Source organism: Rhincodon typus, chromosome 37, assembly GCF_021869965.1.
Source record: "Rhincodon typus isolate 14 chromosome 37, sRhiTyp1.1, whole genome shotgun sequence".
In the NCBI taxonomy this organism is placed as follows: Eukaryota; Metazoa; Chordata; class Chondrichthyes; order Orectolobiformes; family Rhincodontidae; genus Rhincodon; species Rhincodon typus.
Window position 1 is genome coordinate 19,670,934 of NC_063368.1, and position 20,741 is coordinate 19,691,674.

The 20,741-nt window shown below is 47.9% G+C and overlaps 1 protein-coding gene across 1 annotated transcript; it reads right to left on the reverse strand.

The window, feature by feature from the left end:
- Positions 1 to 277: 277 nt before the first annotated feature.
- Positions 278 to 19,343, reverse strand: LOC125487144 (protein FAM83F-like). Its single transcript, XM_048617394.1, has 5 exons — positions 18,777 to 19,343; positions 7,484 to 7,651; positions 6,037 to 6,158; positions 2,242 to 2,927; positions 278 to 522 (listed from the first exon to the last, which is right to left on the reverse strand). The coding sequence occupies exons 1-5, from the start codon at positions 19,224 to 19,226 to the stop codon at positions 443 to 445; spliced, it is 1,506 nt and encodes a 501-aa protein (XP_048473351.1). The 5' UTR covers positions 19,227 to 19,343; the 3' UTR covers positions 278 to 442.
- Positions 19,344 to 20,741: the final 1,398 nt, after the last annotated feature.

Here is a 20,741-nt window from a genome sequence, read left to right on the forward strand (position 1 = left end):
CCCCCCCCCCCCCCCCCCCCCCCCCCCCCCCCCACCCCACCACCCCTCGAAACCAGGGCAATGCAACCCAATGTCAACACTGGTCACTCCTGGGATCTTTCTACTCTGTGAGGCTCAGGACCATGGGGTTCCTCAAGAAGAAGCACGTGGGGAAAAACAGGGGTGATTGGCTCCGTCACTGCAGGGGTTACCCAGCAGGAGGCAGCAAGATGCTGAACACTCTCTCCTCCCCACACTCGCCCCCTCCTTCCTCCCCCCCGCCCCCCAACCTCTGTAACCTCAATCCACTGGGGGCTCACTCTTGACATCACGATGACAGGAACAAAGCACTAACAGGCTGGGTACAAACATCAACCTGGAATTAACTCACCCAGCCGACACCACAAATCCCTCGTGCCTCCCCCACCCCTTCCCGCACTCCCCAAACCTTCGACCCAGGTCCTCATGACAGCACACACTGCTCCTTGCTCTTTGTGGTGTTTCTGCTGGGACCTTTCTCTGACATGGAGGGACTGGCCTTCCCTGTGAAAACACAAAGGCAGAGGGTTAGTAAGATCTGGGGGGGACGGGGGGTGGGAATGATGGATTGGGGTGGTGAGAGAGATCGGCCTGGTCGTGAGGGGGTGGGAAGACAGGGCTCTAATGGACAGGAGTTCAAAATCCCACCTGGAGACAGAATTCCAAAACTTCGGGCTCCAGGCCGCCAGTGGTGGAGCAATGACAATGGGGGAAAAGCCAGGGATCTGGGATCAGGTTGATGGAGGTGACAGGGATTGGCAGAGTTTGCCCTCAAGCTAACCTTTTCTGTCCTGGACCCATTCCAGCGAAGCCCTGTTCCAGCCTGAGGAAGATCTCCTCATCCTGCACTTCGGCACTTTACAACCTTCAGGACTCTTTGGGGATTATAGTCGGTAAGGACTGGTTGGCCGAAGGGGCTATTTCAGTGCTGTATGACTCAACATTGAGTTCAACAACTTCAGAGTCTGAACAACCCCTTCCCATCTAATGAGTTAGTAAGAACTGCCGATGTTGCAGTCAACAAAACATTACATGGGAAGAGATAACACAGTGTGGAGCTGGAGGAGCACAGTGGACCAGGCAGCATCAGAGGAGGAGGAAAGTTTTCCTGAAGAAGAGTCCCGGTCCAAAACATCCTCCTGCTCCTGTGATGCTGCCTGGTCCACTGTGCTCCTCCAGCTCCACACTGTGTTATCTCTTCCCATCTAGTGGTTTGTTTGCATGAGTTTGTTCCTAGGAGACCTATTTTCTGCTGTGGACACGTAGCATTAACATCTATTCTGCATCTCAATCACTCCTCTACCCTCGTTAGCACTCCCTTTGCCTTTTGCTGTGGCCACCCTCACCATTTGTTCCCCTTGCTCCTCCTCCAACAACAGCCTTATTTTCCAGGCCCCCTTCAATTCTAATGCAGAGTCACACTGGGTACAAAGCATTAACTCTGTTTCTCTTCCCTCAGACACTGCCCCTTTCTGAGTGTCTCCAGCGGTCTGTCTGTTTCTAATCTCAACACGCACAGGATTTGGGTTTAATTATCGGCCTGGGGGAAGGGATGACCTACAAGGAGGGATTTTAAAACCAAGGCATTAAACCTCATGGAAAACAGTCCAAACTGAAGAAGAAATCCCTGCATTGCAAACTCCCATTGGATAGGAGAGTGCAAAAGGGGGCTAGAGAGTTTAGGGGAGGTGGTGGTTGAAGGGTAATGTCACTGCTGTAGGAATCCAGAACCCAGCCTCATGTTCTAAGGATGTGAGTTCAAGCCCCACCATGGCAGGTGGTGAAATTTGAATTTAATAAAAATATGGAGTAAAACATTAGCTTAATACTGTCAGTTGTTGTCAAAGCCCAGCCGGTTGACTAATGTCCTTTAGGAAAGGAAACAAGCCATCCTTACCTAGTCTGGATTAAATGTGACTCCAGACCCAAAAGTCTGGTTAGATACCAAGGTGTAGAGCTGGATGAACACAGCAGGCCGAGGAGCAGGAAGGCTGACATTTCAGGCCTAGACCTTTCTTCAGTTTTAAAGGGATGTGGGTAAATGGGATTTGTTTAGTTTGGGAAACCAGGTTGACATGGACGAGGTGGGCCAAAGGCCTGTTTCTGTGCTGTAAGGCATTATGAGGTTGACTCTTAACTGTCCTTTGGGCAACTAGGGATGGGAAGTAAATGAATAAATAGAAAAATGGATTTTGAAAGCCCACAGAAGTGGGTAGAGGGTACCTGCGCCCATGTCTGTTAGGCTTTCAGTCTCCATGGTCATCTTCTCACTTTTGGCTGAGTCTTTCTTCAACTTGGACCTCCGGTTTCCCCTGGAGGCTTTGGGCTCGGAGACTGGTTGGGAGTCACTGTCCACTAGTTTGAACTTCCTGGAGCTGGTTCGGAACCAGTTTGAGATGCTGAACTGGGAGGTGGCTTGGTGGTTGGCATTGGGCATCTTGCTGGCTGGCACCAGGTCTTCAAGAGGCTCAGGTTTGTCCAGGCCCCGGACATCGTTCTTCAGCAGCCAATCCTCAACAGCCTGAATCGATTTACTGTGATCCTCCTTCTTACTGTCCTTCATGGTTCCCCTCCTCTCTCGGAACTTCACACTGCTCTCCCTCACCTTCAACTCGCCTGCAGGAAGCAGTTGGTTTTCCGAGGAGACCCGACGCCATCCCTCTGTCACCAGGAGGTATTTGGGATTATTGAGCTTCCTGTTGAGGTCATCAGAGCAACGGGGGACTGGGCTGGCACTGAGGCCAGAAGTCAGGCCTGTAAATCCGACCTTGATGTCGAGGAGCTCATGCAGATCCACTGGGTCTGAGTTGGCGTAGAGCTGCCTGAACTCCACATCAAAATTTTCCAGGATCTGGCCAGTGTAGATAGCCACGGTGCTGCGGTGCAGCCGAGAACAGCTCCACGTGAAACTGGTGACAAATCACAAACCCAGCTTCAGGCCCTTTTACCGTTTTACAAGAGGAAGTTTGAAAAGAGTCTGTTTACAGAGAGTCTGGGGGGAGGGAGGGAGTAAAGGGAGTGTCTGTATCCAGGGAGTCTCCCCACTACTCGATCCATGTTCACACACAGCTGGCCACAGACCAATCGGGCATTGCACACAGACAGACAGAGACACGCATGCATGTGCACACAGACACACGCGCACACGCACAGACAGGCACGCGCACATACACGTGCACGCGCACACACACAGACACACACATGCGCACACAGACGCAGACACGCACGTGCACACAGACAGACACACACGCACACACAGACATGCACACACGCACAGACAGATACACAGACACACGCATGCGCACACAGACAGATACACAGACGCACACACAGACACACATGCACTGGCACACAGACAGACACACGCACACACAGGCACGCACACACAGACAGATACACAGACACACACACACACAGGCACGCACACACAGACAGACACACGCACACACAGGCACGCACACAGAGGCACGCACGCGCACACAGACAGACACACGCACACACAGACACACACGCACAGACAGAGATACAGACAGATACGGACTGACACACACACACAGACAGAGAGACAGACCAAGACACACACACAGAGACAGATACACAGACTGACACACAGACAGACACACACACACACACTCACACACACTGACACAGACAGAGAGAGAGACACATCCAGAGAGACAGACAGGCAAACTGAGACACAGTGTCAGACACACACACACATACAGAGAGACAGGCAGACAGACACAGACCCAGACAGATACGCATATACAGACAAGAAGACACACACACAAACATATACACACATGTGCAGAAACAGGTAGACACACATACATATGTAGACAGACAGGCAGATGCACACAGAGGTAAAATGTACACGCCCACACATAGAAACACACTTTTTCTCTCTCCCTGTCTTCCCCCCCAACACACACCTACTCACAAAACACTGAGGGAAGTGAGAGTGGAAATGATGGAACCATGCGACTGGCCAGAATTGTTCAGCAGGACACAGGGGACTGAGCAATTGCCCCTTGTTCAAAGGAAGATGTGAGGACAAGGCCAGCTGATACAGATCAGTCACTTTCACTGCAGTGTAAGCTATACAAAACCCTGGTTCAGCCACATCTGGAGTATTGTGTCCAGTTCTGGTCGCCTCATTACAGGAAAGATGTGGAAGTGTTGGAAAAGGTGCAGAGGAGATTTACCAGGATGTTGCCTGGAATGGAGGGAAGGTCTTACGAGGAAAGGTTGAGAGAGCTAGGGCTTTTCTCTTTAGAACGACGAAGGACGAGGGGTGACTTAATAGAGGTGTACAAAATGATCAGAGGTATAGATAGAGTAGACAGCCGGAGACTTTTTCCTAGGGTGGAGGTAGCTATTATGAGGGGGCATAGCTTTAAAGTGAGTGGAGGTAGATATAGGGGAGACGTCAGAGGTAGGTTCTTTACTCAGAGAGTGGTAGGGGCGTGGAATGCATTGCCGGAGAGGGTAGTGGAGTTGGCCTCATTAGGGGCATTTAAGCGGCTATTAGATAGGCATATGGATGATAGTATAAGGTAGGGGTGGAGGTTAGATAAACCTTAAGATTAGGGTAAAAGTTCAGCACAACATCGTGGGCCAAAGGGCCTGTACTGTGCTATACTGTTCTATGTTCTATGATGGAGAAGCTCTCAGAAAGATAATTCCAGAGAAAATCACAAAAACAAAAAGCAGGTTAATTTAGGAAAGACAGCAAACAGATGTTGAGGGAAAATAATGTTGGACTTGCTGGAATTTTTTAAGAGGTGACAGAGAGAGTTGATGAGGGCACTTGAAAGCACTTGAAAAACATGACAGATGTGTGAGCAGATTTCTAGCTCAGAGAATAAAGGGGACATTAGTCATGGGAATACAGAATGGAGCTGAATGACAGGAGACAATGGGGGGAAGGATGTTTCTGGGACTAGTGGACATTTCGTTGTGTTGGCAGCCTTACTTGTCCTGAAATATATTAATGGGCTCGATTTAGGGGAACAATGTCAAAGTTTGTAGACAATATTAACCTTCGGAGAATTGTAAATTGTGAAGGGGACAGTGTGGAACTCCAAAAGGACATTGACAAGGTGATGGGAGTGGGCAGATAGGGTTCAATACAGAGAGGTGTGAGGTAATATTATCGGGACAAAGAACATAGAGAGACGGTATGAAAGAAAAAGGTACTGTTCCTGTTTTAGTTTCTGATTTCCAGCATCCGCAGTTCTTTTGGTTTTTATGAAATAAAAAGGGCTGTTCTAAAGAGTGTTCAGGAGCAAAGGTACATGAGTCATAGGAGCAGGAGGGCAGGTTGAGAAAGTAGCTAATAAGGCCTCCTCAGCTCTATTATCGGTGGGGTTGGGGTGGGGTGGAGACAGAGTACATGAGCGAGGAGGTGATGGTGAACTTGTACAAGACCCTGGTTAGACCTCAGCTGAAGGATTGTGGGTGCAATGTTATAGGGCAGAAGTAAAAGCACTGGAGGGAGAGAGAGAGAGAGCGCGGGCAAAAAAGGTTCATGAGAATGTTTCTAGAGAGGAGACACTTTGTTTGTGAAGAAAGATCGGAGAGGTTGGAACTGTTTGGCCTGGACAGGAAAAGGCTGAGAGGAGATTTGAGAGAAGTTCTCAAACTCATGAGAGGTCTGGACAGGGTGGCTGGGACAAGACTATTCTGGTTGGTAAAAGAAGCAAATGGGATGTGAGAGAAAGGAATTTCACACGGCAAGTGGTTTAGGGTCTGGAATGTAGAGTATGGGGGAAGCAGGGAATCGAATGAGATGAGTTCTCGGTTAGGAAAGCCAATGCAGACACAATGAGCCAAATTCCAAGCAGGAAGCATTAATGGGAGATGGGAAAGGTCTCTCTCACACACTGCTGTAACCGTACAGAGGGGTAGAAACTGGGAACAGAAAACCACGTCCCATTAATGTAACTGGGACACAGAAATAGAACTGCTGTCAGCTCTAACCTGCTCCAACAATGAACCAGTGTTGTCTGGAGTTACCTGTATGATCCTGAAATCACTTTGTCGCCATCCACAATCATAAACCTCTGGTCTAAGGAACCAGTGACATATCCTGATGCCAAATACAGGCCTGTGCCAGCAATGGAACGGACTCGCAGGTACTGCAGAGAAACAAGAGGCTCAGGGACTGAAATATATATCTCCGTCTCTCCATCTCTCTCTCTCTCTCTGCTTCTCTCTGTCTGTCTGTCTCTCTCTCTCTCTGGCTCTGTCTCTCACTGTCTCTTTCTCTCACACTGTCTCTCTCTCTCACACTGTCTCTCTCTCTCTATGTCTCTCTCACACTCTCTCTCTGTCTCTCTCTCTCTCACTCTGTCTGTCTCGCTCTCTCACTGTCTCTCTCTCACACTCTGTCTCCCTCTCTCTCTCTCTCTCACTGTCTCTCTGTCACTGTCTCTCTCTCTCTCTCTTTCTCTGTATGACTGTCTCTCTCTCTCTATCTCTCTTTTTATTACTGTCTCTCTCTATCACTCCGAATGTTCTCTCTTTCTCTCTCTCAATGTCTGTCTCTCTCTACCACTGTCCTCTCTCTTTCTCTTTCTGTCTATTACTGTCTCTCTCTCTCTCGCTACCAATGTCTCGATCCTGACCCCAACACCGTACCTTGTTCTTGACTCCCACACAGTGCCCCAGTACTAGCCCCCGCACTGGGCCCCAAACTGACAGCTCTCTGGTTGTGCCAGAGAGAATTCACCCTCTTTATGAACCATCTCCTGCTCCACATCAGGTCTGAGCCCTTCGATTTAGCCTGAGGGCTTCTTATGGTGCGGTGATAGTGTCCCTGCCTCTGAGCTAGGAGATCCTTTCAAGTCCCACCTGCTCCAAAAGGGTGTGTAAGAACATTTCTGAAGAGGGTGATTAGAAACTATCTGAATTTAGCCCAAGATCCCTGACCATCAGCATTATCATCTGGGAATTGGAGACAGTGAGGGCTCCTGTTTGGTGTGGTGGGGGAGGGGGAGAAGTGGGGGGGATGGGAGACAGGGGAGAGTGAGGAGTGGGGGTGCAGAGGGAGGGCTAGAGGGAGTAAGAGAGAGAGGGAGAAGAGTGGGAGGGAAGAGCGAGGGGGAGAGAAGGATAGCGAGAGGGGGAGAGATGAGGGGGAGGGGGGGAAAGGGGAGAGGGGAGGTCAGGGAGAGGGAAAGAAAGGGGGAAGAGGGAGAGGAGTGGGAGGGGAAGAGCGAGGGGAAGGGAGGAGAAGTGAAAAAGAGGGAGAGGGAAGGATGGGGAGAGGGGGAAAGGGAAGCAGGGAGGGGAGGTCAGGGAGAGGGAAAGACAGGGGGGAAGAGGGAGAGGAGTGCAGGAGAATGAGGGAAAGCAGGGAGTGGGAGATTGAGGGGAAGGGGATGACAGAGTCACCTCAGCAGGAGATGGAGAGGAGTGTGCAGACTCTGCACAGAGTCAGACCCTCCCGTGGGACACTCACACGTATCATCACATCGTTCAATTCTCTTTTCTTGCACATTTCCAGAAAATACTTCACGTTGCCCTGGTCCAGGATGATATAAACAGGGAGTCTCCGCCGGTAAAAAGCCTCAATCAGATCCTCAAATATATTCCGGTCTGTGAATTCATCCATAACAACTGCAATAATCTGAATAAATCAAACATTAATGAGACACTTTCAAAACATTCACCATCCAGTTCCCAACTTTGTTTTTAATCCATTCACGGGATGAGGGTGTCTCTGGCCAGGCAGCATTTATTGCCCATCCCTAATTGCCCAGAGGGTAGTTATGAGTCAACCACGTTGCTGTGGGTCTGGAGTCACATGTAGGCCTGACCAGGTAAGGATGGCAGTTTCCTTCCCTAAAGGACATTAGCGACCCAGATAATTTTCCTTGACCATCAACAGAATTAGGCTTTTAATTCCAGATTTTTATTGAATTCAAATTCCACCGTTTGCCAATGGTGGGATTTGAACCCAGGTCCCCAGAGCATTGCCTGGGTCTGTGGGTTAATAGGTCGGCGATAATACTACTAGGCCTTTGCCTCCCCACTTTGAGTTATTACAACCCGGTGAGAAATGACTGGAAATTTGTGTCTGAGGGACAGAAAGACTCTGGGACTATAGGGTTAGATGAGGGAATGGGGCTGACTGCATTAGTCTAGGAGCTGGCATGGACTTGATGGGTTGAATAGTTTCCTTCTGTGCAGTAATGACCCTGTATCCCTTTAGTTCAAATGGGAATTAAATCCTCAACCTGATGTAACCAGTGCATTTGTTGAATTTGTAATATTAAAGATTTGAACTTACACAATATTCCTGCGAAAGAGAGGAACGAAAGTGGAGGCAGAGGGAGGGAGGAAGTGAATAAGGTGGAAAGAGAGGGAGAGATGGAGGGACGGACTGTTAAGATGAGGGGGAGAGAGACTGAGGGGGAGAGAGGGCAGTGAGGTGGAGGGAATAAGGAAGCCTCTTGTTTCAATATTGGAATGAAAATGCTGTTGACAATGTAAAGGATTGAAGAAGGAGAGAAGCTCAATCAGAAGCTGTCATTAGTCACAGTCTCAATTTAATCCTGGGACTGAATTCCCTCAGCGAAACCCTGGTCCATTAACAGGGAGAGGAACAGAACGTGGTGGAGGAACTGTTCAGAACATATCCAACTAGAAACATGAACTCTGTTTCTCTCTCCACAGAAGCTGCCAGATCTGCTGAGTTTCTCCAGCACTCTCAGAGTTTGTTTCAGATTTCCAGCATTAACCTGGGTTGGTCCTGGGTCATTGCCAGGGACAGTGCAGTGATGCCTTTGAGCAGTTTAAGGAAGTATTTTCTGTTTGAGGTGTCAGTTGACATTAATGTGTGATTCTGTGCCCATTGTATTCCCTCTGGGCTTAAACTAGAAACCAGCAGATCCGGTTTAATTAATGATTTGTAATTCCTTCATCTGAATTACAGGAAAATAATCGCTTTGCAAATTTCAGCCTTCACAGCACAGCAACCCCAGGGGATTATTTGTTTAAACTCCATCTGAACAGCTGAAGGATAACATTCACCTCAGCCTCTCGCTCCCCCTACCTCATTCCTCCTCACTCCCTCAACACTCCGTTCCTCCATCCCACTCCCTCCATCCTGCTCCCCACACCTCACCCTCTCCTTTGCAGTGCCACAATGGGAGGATTAATAGAATATTGACCCAGGAAATGGGATGTTGTGAAATGTGAAAGCGTTCAGAAAAGATTTATGAGGATGTTGCCAGGGTTGGAGGGCTTGAGCTGCAGGGAGGGACTAAACAGGCTGGGGCTATTTTCCCTGGAGCATTGGAGGCTGAGGGGTGACCTTATAGAGGTTTATAAAATCATAAGGGTCATGGTAAGGGTGAATAGCCAAGGTCTTTTCCCCAGGATGGGGGAGTCCAAAACTAGAGGGCATAGGTTTAAGGTGAGTAGGGAAAGATTTAAAAGGGATCTGAAGGGCAACTTTTTCACACAGAGGATGGTTCACGTGTGGAACGAACTGCCAGAGGAAGTGGTGGAGGCTGGTACAATTACAACATTTAAAAGGCATCTGGATGGGTATATGAACAGGAAGGGTTTAGAGGGATATGGGCCAAATGCTGGCAAATGGGACTAGATTAATTTAGGATATCTGGTCTGCACGAGTTGGACTGAAGGGTCCGTTTCTGTGCTGTACATTTCTGTGACTCCATGCAATGTTCTGGGGACTTGGGTTTGAACTCCACTCTGGCAGATACTGGAATCTGAATTCAATTAAAGAAATCTAGAATTGAGAGTCTAATTATGGCCATGAAACCACTTCTGATTGAAGAGGAAAAACCCATCTGGATTTCCATCAGGAAATCTGCCATCCTTACCTGGTCTGGCCTACATGTGACTCCAGACCCACAGCCAATGTGGTTGACTGTGATCTGCCCTCTGGGCAATTAGGGATGGGCAATAAATGCTGCCCTAGCCAGAGACACCCTCATCCTGTAAATGAGTAAGTAAGGTGTCTTCCAGGAGCTTTATAAAACACTGTAATTGTCTTTTCCCTACAATGGGGGATTTCAAGACGAGGGGGCACATTTTTAAGGTGAGAGGAGAGAAATTTTAAAAAATAGAGGCAAATGTTTTACACAGAAGGTGGTTCGCGTGTGGAATGAACTTCCTGAGGAAGTGGTGGATGTGGGTACAGTTACAACGTTTAAAAGACATTTGAATAGGTATACGAATAGGAAAGGCTTAGAGGGATATGGGCCAGGAGCAGGCAGGTGTTAAGTTAAGAAAGATAACAAGGTGTAGAGCTGGATGAACACAGCAGGCCAAGCAGCATCAGAGGAGCAGGAAGGCTGACGTTTCGGGCCTAGACCTTTCTTCAGAAAGTAATTGTTAAGTTTGGGATTATGGTTGGTACGGACTGGTTGGACCGAAGGGTCTGTTTCCGTTCTGTATGACTCTATGACTCTATGACAGTGAGCCACATAGGGAGATATGAACACAATGACCGTAATATGGTGAGAAGGCTGTTTGGAGGGAATCCACAGACAGGTTAAGGGATTGAATTCCCAAGTTTAGATACAGCCTGAAATGATGGATTGAATGGATTTGTGAGGAGGGATGCGTAACAGAGAGAGTTACCAAGCAGCAGGGAACAAGGTGGTTTTCAGGAAGGTGGCTGGGTTTGGTTTGATACCTCCTGCAGCTTACAGAGGGTTAACATGTGGCTGTGTGCAGATCAGATGAGAGGGGTGTTAGTTGTTGGAGATTGAGATGATAACAACATCCTTCCTCTTCCTTTACCTGGGCTGCAGGCTGGGCTGTGGCTTTCTATTTGCTTAACATGTTCTGATCTGAACGAGATAAACTCAGCAACCTCCAAAAAAAAAACAAAGTCAGCATCGCTCTGATTCGACTCCCTTCCTGTAACTATACCGAGAGCTGATTCTCACAACGAAAGTCTCACTGTGGACACCAGCCCAGCCTTTGCTCACAAAGAAATACCCCTATTTTAAACAGCAGTGGGGTCTGGGTGGCTTTCTGTCTTTAGCGATATTAAGCAGGCAATGCAGGAAATAGGAGCAGAAGTTGGCCATTCAGCCCTTCAAGCCTGTTCTGCCATTCAGCAGGATTACAGCTAATCTTGGGTTTCGACTTCATTCGCTGTGACCCTCAGTGGTCCGAAAGGATAAAAACCTGAATGTTGCAGCCTACACTCATCTCCAAACCCTCTGGGGTAGAGAATTCAAACGATTCATAACTTTTACTTGAGCAGACTAATTTGTCTGTGTCTCAGTCCCGAGCCACTGTCTCTGTATTCGGTGAGTGTGCCCCAGGCTCTAGATTCTCTAGCCCCGGGGGTAACAATGTGAATGCGTTACAGTAGTGGGGCAGGGCAGTTAGAGAGCTGGTGGTGTTCAGGGACATTTCAGGGCACTATAGAGTGATCTACTAACACGGGGCAAGTTTGGGGGATGTTATTTCACTCAGTTCTGCTTCCTGGATTTTGCAGTGCCATTAACTGCCTGCAGGAGGCAGTGACTTTGATACAACTTCCCTGCATTGGGTTCTATGCCAACTTCCTGCCACATGGATGCGACACGAGGAATCGGCCCCATTCCTCCTCACTATCTGCTGGAATACTTAGTGGGGACTTTGGTGAGTTCACCTGTCCGACTAAGACAGAATGGTGCTAGTCGGTGATGCTTACTGTGGTTGAATAGCTGTCTGAACTGATGTACCAAGGGGCTCTTTATAGCGGTGGAACTGAAAGTCAGTAGCCGGCAGCACCACCTGATGGGTGGGGGAATGCTGGGGCTAGGAAGGGCTTCAAACATATTCTCACTGTGAATATTCAGATCAACATCCTGAGGGTTAGCGTTGACCAGAAACTGTCCTGGACCTGCCACATAAACACAGTGACAACAAGAGCAGGCCAGAGGCTGGGAATACAGCGGTGTGTAACTCGCCTCCTGACTCTTCAAAACCCATCCACCAACTACAAGGCACATGTCAAGGGTGTGATGGAATACTTCCCACATGCCTGGATAGACTCATACAGCAAAGTAACAGGCCCTTCAGCCCAACTCGTCCATGCTGACCAGGTTTCCTTACCTGAACTAGTCCCATTTGCCTGCTTTTAAACTAATCTAAACCTTTCCTATCCATGTACCTATCTGAATGCCTTTTAAATGTTGTAATTGTACCAACCTCTACCACCTCCTCTGCCAGTTCATACTATACACGCACCACCCTCTGTGCAATAAAATTGCCCCTTAGGTCCCTTTTAAATCTTTCCCCTCTCACCTATGCCGTCCAGTTTTGGACTACCCTGGGGAAAAGACTTTGGCTATTCACCCTATCCATGCCCCTCATGGTTTTATAAACCTCTATAAAGTCACCCCTCAGCCTCCTACTCTCCAGGGAAAAAAAGTCCCAGCCTATCCAGCCTCTCCTTATAACTCAAACCTTCCAGCCCCAATAACATCCTTGCAAATCTTTTTTGCACCCTTTCCAGTTTAATAGCATTCTTCCGATAGAAGTGTGACCAGAATTGTACACAGTACTCCAAATATGGCCTTACCAATGTTTTGTACAGCTGTAACATGACAAACAAACTCCTGTACTCAATGTTCTGATTGATGAAGGCAAGCATGCAAAATGCCTACTTCACCACTCTGTCTACCTGTGATGCCACTTTCAACGAACGATGTACCTGCACCTCTAGGTCTCTCTGTTCAAAAAAGCTCCCCAAGGCCAACCATTAACTGGGTAAATCCTGTCCTGGTTGGTCTTACCAAAATGCAACACCTTGCATTTATCTGAATTAAACTCTGCTATTCCTTGGCCCACACTGGCCCAGTTGTTCAAGACCCTGTTGTAATCTTAGATAAGCTTCTTCAGTGCCCACTATACCACCAATTCTGGTGTCATCTGCAAACTTACTAACCACACCCCCTATAATCTCATCCAAATCATTTATGTAAATGAGGAACAACAGCAGACCCAGCACCGATCCTTGTGGCACACTGCTGGCCATGTGCCTCCAGTCTGAACAACAACCCTCTACCACCACCCTCTGTCTCCTACCGTCAGGCCAATTTTGTATTCAATTGGCTAGCTGTCCCAGATCCCATGTGCTATGTCTTACTAACCAGTCACGTAGAACCTTGTCAAAGGCCTTGCTAAAGTTCATGTAACAACATCTAGTGATTGGTCTTTATCTACCTTCTTGGTCATTTCTTCAAAAAACACAATCAAGTTTGTGAAACACAATTTCCCACGCACAAAGCCATGCTGACTATCCCTAATCAGTCCTTGCGTTTCCAAATGCCTGTAGATCTTGTCCCTCAGAATCCCCTCCAACATCTTTCCCACCACTGACATCTGGCTCACCGGCCTATAGTTCCCTGGCTTTTCCTAACAGCCTTTCTTAAATAATGGCACCACATTAGCCACCTGCCTGTCTTCCAGTACCTTACCAGTGGTTATTGATGATACAAATATCTCTGCTAGGGGCCCCACAATTTCTTCCCTAGCTTCCCACAATGTTTTAGGATAAAAACCGAAAGAACTGCGGATACTGTAAATCAGGGACAAAAACAAAGTTGCCGGAAAAGCTCAGCAGGTCTGGCAGCATCTGTGAAGGTGAAGGCAGAGTTAATGTTTCGGACCTGGTGACCCTAGGATACACTTGATCAGGTCTTGGGGATTTAACGACCTTTATGCGTTTTTAAGACCTCCAGCACCTTTTCTTCTGTAAGGCAGGCACTTTTCAAGACATCACTATTTATTTCCCCGAGTTCCCCAGCTTCCATGTCTTCCTGCACAGTAAATACTGAAACAAAATATTTGTTTAGGATCTCAACCCATCTCCTGTTGGTCCTCACATAGGTGATCTCTTTGATCTTTAAGGGGCCCTATTCTCTCCCTAATTACTCTTTTGCCTTTAACATACTTGTAAAATCTCTTTGAATTCTCCTTTGCCTTATTTGCCAAAGCCATCTTATGTCCCTTAGTTGCTCTCCTGATTTCCATCTTAAGTACACTCCTATACCCCCTAAATTCCTCAAAGGCTTCACATGATCCCAGCTGTTTATACCTGACATATGCTTCCTTTTTTTCCTTGACCAGAGCAGCAATATCTCTAGTCATCCAGTGTTCCCTACTCCAGCCAGCTTTACCCTTCATGCTAACGGGAACATACTGGCCCCAAACTCTCATTATCTCGCTTTCGAAAGCTTCCCACTTCCCAACTGTCCCTTTACCTGCAAACAGCTTCCCCCTCCAATCAACTTTTGAAAGTTCCTGTCTAATACCGTCATAATTAGCCTTGCCCCAATTTAGAACTTTAACTTGTGGACCAAGCCTATCCTTTTCCATCACTATTTTAAAACTAATAGAATTATGGTCACTGGTCCCAAAGTTCTCCCCCACTAAAACCTCATTCACTTGATGGGTGCAGCCCCAACAACACTCATGACCCTTGACACCATCCAGGACAAAGCAGCCGCTTGATTGGCACCACATCCACAAACATCCACTCCCTCCATCCCCAACACTCAGTAGCAGCAATGTGTACCATCTACAAGATGCAGTGCACCAACTCCATAAGGCTCCATTGGCAGCATCTTCCAAACCCACAACCGTTTCCGTCTCAAAGAACAAGGGCAGCAGATACATGGGAACACTACCCCCTGCAAGTTCCCCTCTGAGCCACTCACCTTGGAAATATATCACTGTCCCTTCAGTGTCACTGGGTCAAAATCCTGGAATTCCCTCCCTAAGGACATTGTGGGTCAACCCACAGCACATGGACTGCAGCGGTTCAAGAAGGCAGCTCACCCCCACCTTCTCAAGGGGCAACTAGGGATGGGCAATAAATGCTGGGCCCAGGCAGCGACGCCCATGTCATGTGAGTGAATTCTTTTAGGAATACAAGCTGAGTAACGGTGGGTGTACTTTGCTGAATGGCTTGAAATCGGAACAAATGGGATTTAGAGAAAGGGCTGTAATTGTTTATTTACTCAGGACTGTTACTGACACGTAAGCCAGTTTCTGAGAGTTCACAGCTAAAGCCGTGATGGAAGTGGTACTGATGACTGATCAGATGTGAATCAAGATTAAGTGAGAGCAGGAAGTGGGGAGAAGATTGTGAAAGGAAGGGTACGAAACATTCCCCTCCCGCCCCAGCCCCAGCCATTGCCTTTCTGTTCCTCCAACACCCCCACCCCCATGACTCACTGGAAATAAACTGCGGCAGAGGGGGTGGTGGGAAATGGCATCTAATTTTAGGTTGAACTGTAAGAGAAAAGATCCCCAGGGAAACTCCAGGAGACTCCGGCTCCCTCTCACATCTCGCAGAGTTATTCCACCTGCACACCCAGAACCCCCAATCATCTCCTCCGCCAGAAATCATCTGATCGCTGGTTACCTTGGCCAACGTTTAGTTAACAATTTCACATCTTTCTGTGAGCACTTTGTCTGCTTAAAGCGCAAATAATCCACATTTGCACAGCTTCAGATAACAGCCTAAGTCACTTCACATCAGGAAATGCTTTTCGAGAGAGCAACATGGCTTACTCTTAACTTCAATCACACTGAGTCAGCGTGGGCATTCATTACCTAATTACCCTAATTGCCCCTTGTGGTGGACCACAGCACAGCTGGAATACTGTGAACAGTTCTGGTCCCCTTATCCAGGAAAAGACAAACAGGTGTCAGGAGGCAGTCCAGGGAAGGTTCACTGGGCTGATCCTAGGTATGGAGGGACTATCTTATGAGGACGGTTGAGTTAGGCCTGTAGTCATTGGAGTTTAGAAGAATGAGAGGTGATCTTTTTGAAACGTAAGATTCTTAGGGGACTTCACAGGGGAGATGTGGAAAGGGTTTGAGTGATCAGAATAGCCAGACCCTTTAAATTCGAACCAGCACAAGATAACAGCGCTTCACAGGGGGCTCCACAGCACTGAGGATGTCACCGAGTAAGGGGACAAAACATCTGCTTTCAAATCTCCCAGCTCGGCGAACACACCAACACCTACAATATGTAGAGGTTGTTTCCTGTTGTCGGAGAGTCTAGGACCCAAGGGTATCTTCTCAGAGTAAGGGGTCGCCTATTTAAGACAGAGATGAGGAGAAATTTCTTCTCCCAGAGGGGAGTGAATCTGTGAGATTCTTTACCGCAGAGAGCTGTCGAGGCTGGGTCATCAAGGATATTCAAGGCTGAGATAAACAGGTTTCTAATCAGGAAGGGAATCGAGGGTTATGGGGAAAAGGCAGGAAAGTGGATTTGAGGATTATCAGATCAGCCATGATCCCATTGAATAGTGGTGTGGACATGCTTGGCTCAACGGCTCCTGCTCCTACACCTTGTGGAAGGTCTTACAGAAGGTGATGAGGTCTCCTCTCCAACCACTGTGTAACCCTCAGTGCAAATCTTGTCAGGTCTCTTAAAGGAGGGCAGCTAGGACACAGTCACATTGTTGAGAATGACACTAACAGGATCTTGTCTACATCAATAAGGAGCTCTACCACAATCAGTACTTTCTGTTCCCACTAATTACTGGCTTCTCCCTCTGAGCTGGAACCAGAGAACAGAGGCAATGGCCTAGTGGTATTATCACTGGACTGTTAATCTAGAGACCCGGGTTGATGTTCTGGGGACCTGCCACAGCAGATGGTGGAATTTGAATTCAATAAACATCTGTAATTAAAAATCTAATGATGACCATGAAACCATTGTTGATTGTTGGAAAAACCCATCTGGTTCACTAATGCCCTTTAGGGAAGGAAACTGCCATCCTTACCTGGTCTGGCCAACATGTGACTCCAGACCCACAGCAATGTGGTTGACTCCTAACTGCCCTCTGGGCAATTAGGGATGGGCAATAAATGGTGCCTAGCCAGCGACGCCCTCATCCTGTAAAGGAATTTTTAAAAAGGTATATGTAGACTGAGACTGGCCAAGTTTCCTTCTTAGCACAGTCCAAAGGTTTTGTGGTCACATTAAGTGATCGCAGCTTTTAAAATGTGACCCAAATTTTGACCTGTGTCTCCGTGATATCTGATCGCATGAACCCAGGCTCTTGGATTGATGTGAGTACAACACCATGGACTGAGGCAGAGAGGCAGGGTGGGAAAATTGGATTATGTGATTAGGTCTCACTCCTGCTCTGACATGTCCATCCTCAGCCTCCTCCAGTGTCTCAGTGACTCGGAATGCAAATTTGAGGAACAACACCTTATCTTCCGCCTGGGGACCCTACAGCCTGAAGGACTCAACATTGGAGAACACAATTTCAAATAACCTTACCATCCATCCCTGCCTCCCCTTCGAGCCCCACCTCCTCCCTTCCATTCCACCTTCTGACCCTCCCTTCCAGCCACCAACTGGATTCATCCCTCCCATCGACCAACCAGGTCGTACCTACCATTAGTGTCCACCTATCACCACCATTCCACTCCACCCCCCCCATCTCTTTATCTGCAGTTCTCCCGACCCCCACACCCAGTCCTGAAACATTGACTAAGATAACAAGGTGTAGAGCTGGATGAACACAGCAGGCCAAGCAGCATGAGAGGAGCAGGAAGGCTGGTGTTTCGGGCCAGACCCCTGAAGGGTCTAGACCCAAAATGTCAGCTTTCCTGCTCCTTTGATGCTGCTTGGCCTGCTATGTTCATCCAGCTCTACACCTTGTTATCTCAGATTCTCCAGCATCTGCAGTTCCTACTATTTCTGAAACATTGACTGATCCTTTCCTCCAGATATTGCCTGACCTGCTGTATTCTTCCAGCCTCCTGTTTGTCTCCCTTGGATTCCAGAATCTGCAGTTTTTTTGTCTCTAACTTGGATTAAGTGTCTGAGTGAAAGGATTGTATTTAAGAAGTTTTCTTAAAGGTAGAGAGGGGCATAGCAAAGGGACATTGAGAGAGACAGAAGTCTGGAGATAAGCATTCAGGCAAGAGAAAGGGAGGACTGCTTTCTTCGGAGGTCCTTGTCCTGGTGAGTAAGTGGAGTCTGTTGCAAAACTGAAAGCAACATGGACTAAGTGTGGTACAGGGAACCTGATACCGGCATAGATCATTCAAAACTCCCTAGTTATAGACATCAGGCTGAAATAAAGGGGCTGAGTGGCCACCACGGCTCCGACTTCAAATGGAAACAAACAGAAAGTTGGACGGGATCTGAGAGAGGAAGGGGGATAAGGTGGGAAGCTGTGGATTGGGACACAGGCTCACCTCAGATTCACGGAGCAAGAATTCAGAATCCCACTCTGTCCCCGCAGATTCCAGTACACATGCACTAAGAGGGTCAGCGCTGAGGGAGCATCGCACTATCAGAGGGTCAGTGCTGAGGAGGAGCTGCACTGTCAGAGGGACACTGCTGAGGGAGCGCCGCACTGTCGGAGAGTCAGTACTGAGGGAGCGCCGCACTGTCGGAGAGTCAGTGCTGAGGGAGTGCTGCACTGTCGGAGGGTCAGTGCTGAGGGAGTGCAGCACTGTCGGAGGGTCAGTGCTGAGGGAGTGCCGCACTGTCGGAGGGTCAGTACTGAGGGAGTGCCGCACTGTCAGAGGGTCAGTGCTGAGGGAGCGCCGCACTGTCGGAGGGTCAGTGCTGAGGGAGTGCCACACTGTCAGAGGGTCAATGCTGAGGGATTGTCATTATCACAGTACTGCTTGTGGGATCTTACTGTGTCCAGTTGCCACATGTCCTCCCTTGCACCAGTGATTACGCTTGGGAACATTGCAACAAAGGTTAGTTTGTGATCTTCACTCACCTTCCTGGCCTCTTGGATCATCTTACGCACAATCTGCTTGATATTAGGATCATTGTTTCTTGGGGGGTGCATGTGCACACTGACCCTGGTGACCCCTCGGTAAGAGACAGGCTCTGTCCAGCCCAGGTCCAGGTCAGGTATCGTTGTGTCACTCTGATCTGGCCAATATGTCGACTTGCTGTCACTCACTGCCTTCTTACCCTTTCCACTGTCTTTCCCCTCAACCTCATATCTGTGGTGGTTTCTACGAATTTGCTTAGCCTCCTTTGAGGAAATAAACTCTTTGACTCCCTCTTTCTCCAGGAGCTTGCGAAAATTAACCTCATCAGATTTTAGCAGCACATCCAGGGCCTGACGCTGCTGTTCACAATAATAAAACTCTGGATTTTTGTCAGTAATTCTAACATTAATGTGACTATCTTCCAAACACTCCAGCTGGGAGCTGCCCATGTTCTCTCTCTCAGCGACCAATCCTCTCTCTTTCTCCCTCTCGCTCTCTCTCTCTTCCTCTCTCTCTCTCTCTCTCGCTGTACTCCTGGACTGACATGAAGCAAAGTCCAACAAGTAAGGCAAGTTTTCTCTCTCAGCTGTGTCCTCCCTTTAAGGTAGCAATTGACAAGTGAGTGAGGCTAATCATCAAGTGAAGTTGCTCAGAGCAGCCTATCCTGCTTTGTGGGAGGCGGGATTTTGTTAAAAGGAGGGTTTTGTCTTTCAATCAGGTGAGCACAAAGAGTCAAATTCCCAGAAACTGTTTGTTATTTTGAAGGAATCAATGAACTTGCTTCTTGTTGTGACGTTGCAGCAAATCTAAAGTCGAGATGAGGAGGAATTACTTACCTCAAAGGGTCATAGATGTCTACAGCATTGAAACAGGCCCTTCGGCCCAACTTGCCCATGCTGCCCAACTTTCACATTTAAACTAGCCCCACTTGCCTGTGTTCGGTCGCTATCCCTTCATACCTATCCCATCCATGCACTTGTACAAAATTTTCTTAAATGACAAAATCACACTCACCTCACCACTTCCTCTGGAATCCCGTTCCAGACACTCAACACCCTCTATATGTAAAAATTACCCCTCTGGCTCCTTTTGCTTCTCTCCCCTCTCACCTTATACCTATCCCCTCTAGTTTTAGACTCCCCTACCATGGGGGATAAAGCTGATGGCTATCTACCTTATCTATGCCCCTCATGATTTTATGAATCTCTATAACCTCAGTCTCCTATGCTCCAGTGAAACAAGTTCCAACCCATTCAAACTCTGCTCATAACTCAAACCTTTCAGTCCAGGTAGAATCTGAGTAAATCTTTTCTGCACTCTTTCTCGTTTCATGGGCTAATAGTTTAATAACACTTTAATAGGTCATGAATCTGTGCAATTCATTTTATGTGGAGTGAGGTGGACACCAGGACAGTGAGTAAATTCAAGAAGGGGATGTGGAGAGTTTTAAGTAGTAACAGGTTGAAGACTGATGAAGAGCAGGCAGGAAAGTGGAGCTGAGTCCAAGATTAGATTGGCCACAACTGTATTGAGCCGAGAGCCTGAATGGCCTACTCCTGCTCCTAGTCCTTATATTCAGAATCATTTTCTGCCATGTACTGTATTTTCACAGAACACTTTAAAAAAAGATTCTTGAACAGAGTGCAGGGATTTGACAAAATTTCTATGACTAAACTACGAATATAAATTTCAGGGAGATATGCAGCTGGATGGATCACAACAGGTAAGGCAGGCTGAGGTTACAAGATAACAAGGTGTAGGGCTGGATGAACACAGCAGGCCAAGCAGCATCAGAGGAGCAGGAAAGCTGAAGTTTCAGGTCTAGACCCTTCTTCTGTTATCTCAGATTCTCCAGCATCGGCAGTTCCTACTATCTCTGAGGTTACAAGAGGTGCTTAAGAAATCTCGCTCCACTCCAGGGGACCAGTTGTGAGTGAGTTCCGGAAGTGGTTTCATTTGTTGTG

Excerpts from the sequence above, each read along its gene's own strand:
- LOC125487144 (XM_048617394.1), bottom strand. The coding sequence starts at position 19,226 with ATGGGCAGCTCCCAGCTGGAGTGTTTGGAAGATAGTCACATTAATGTT. Across the intron at positions 7,652-18,776 it reads TGATCCAAGAGGCCAGGAAG|ATTATTGCAGTTGTTATGGA; the intron begins GTGAGTGAAGAT and ends TGATTTATTCAG. Across the intron at positions 6,159-7,483 it reads TGAACGATGTGATGATACGT|TACCTGCGAGTCCGTTCCAT; the intron begins GTGAGTGTCCCA and ends GTTTCTCTGCAG.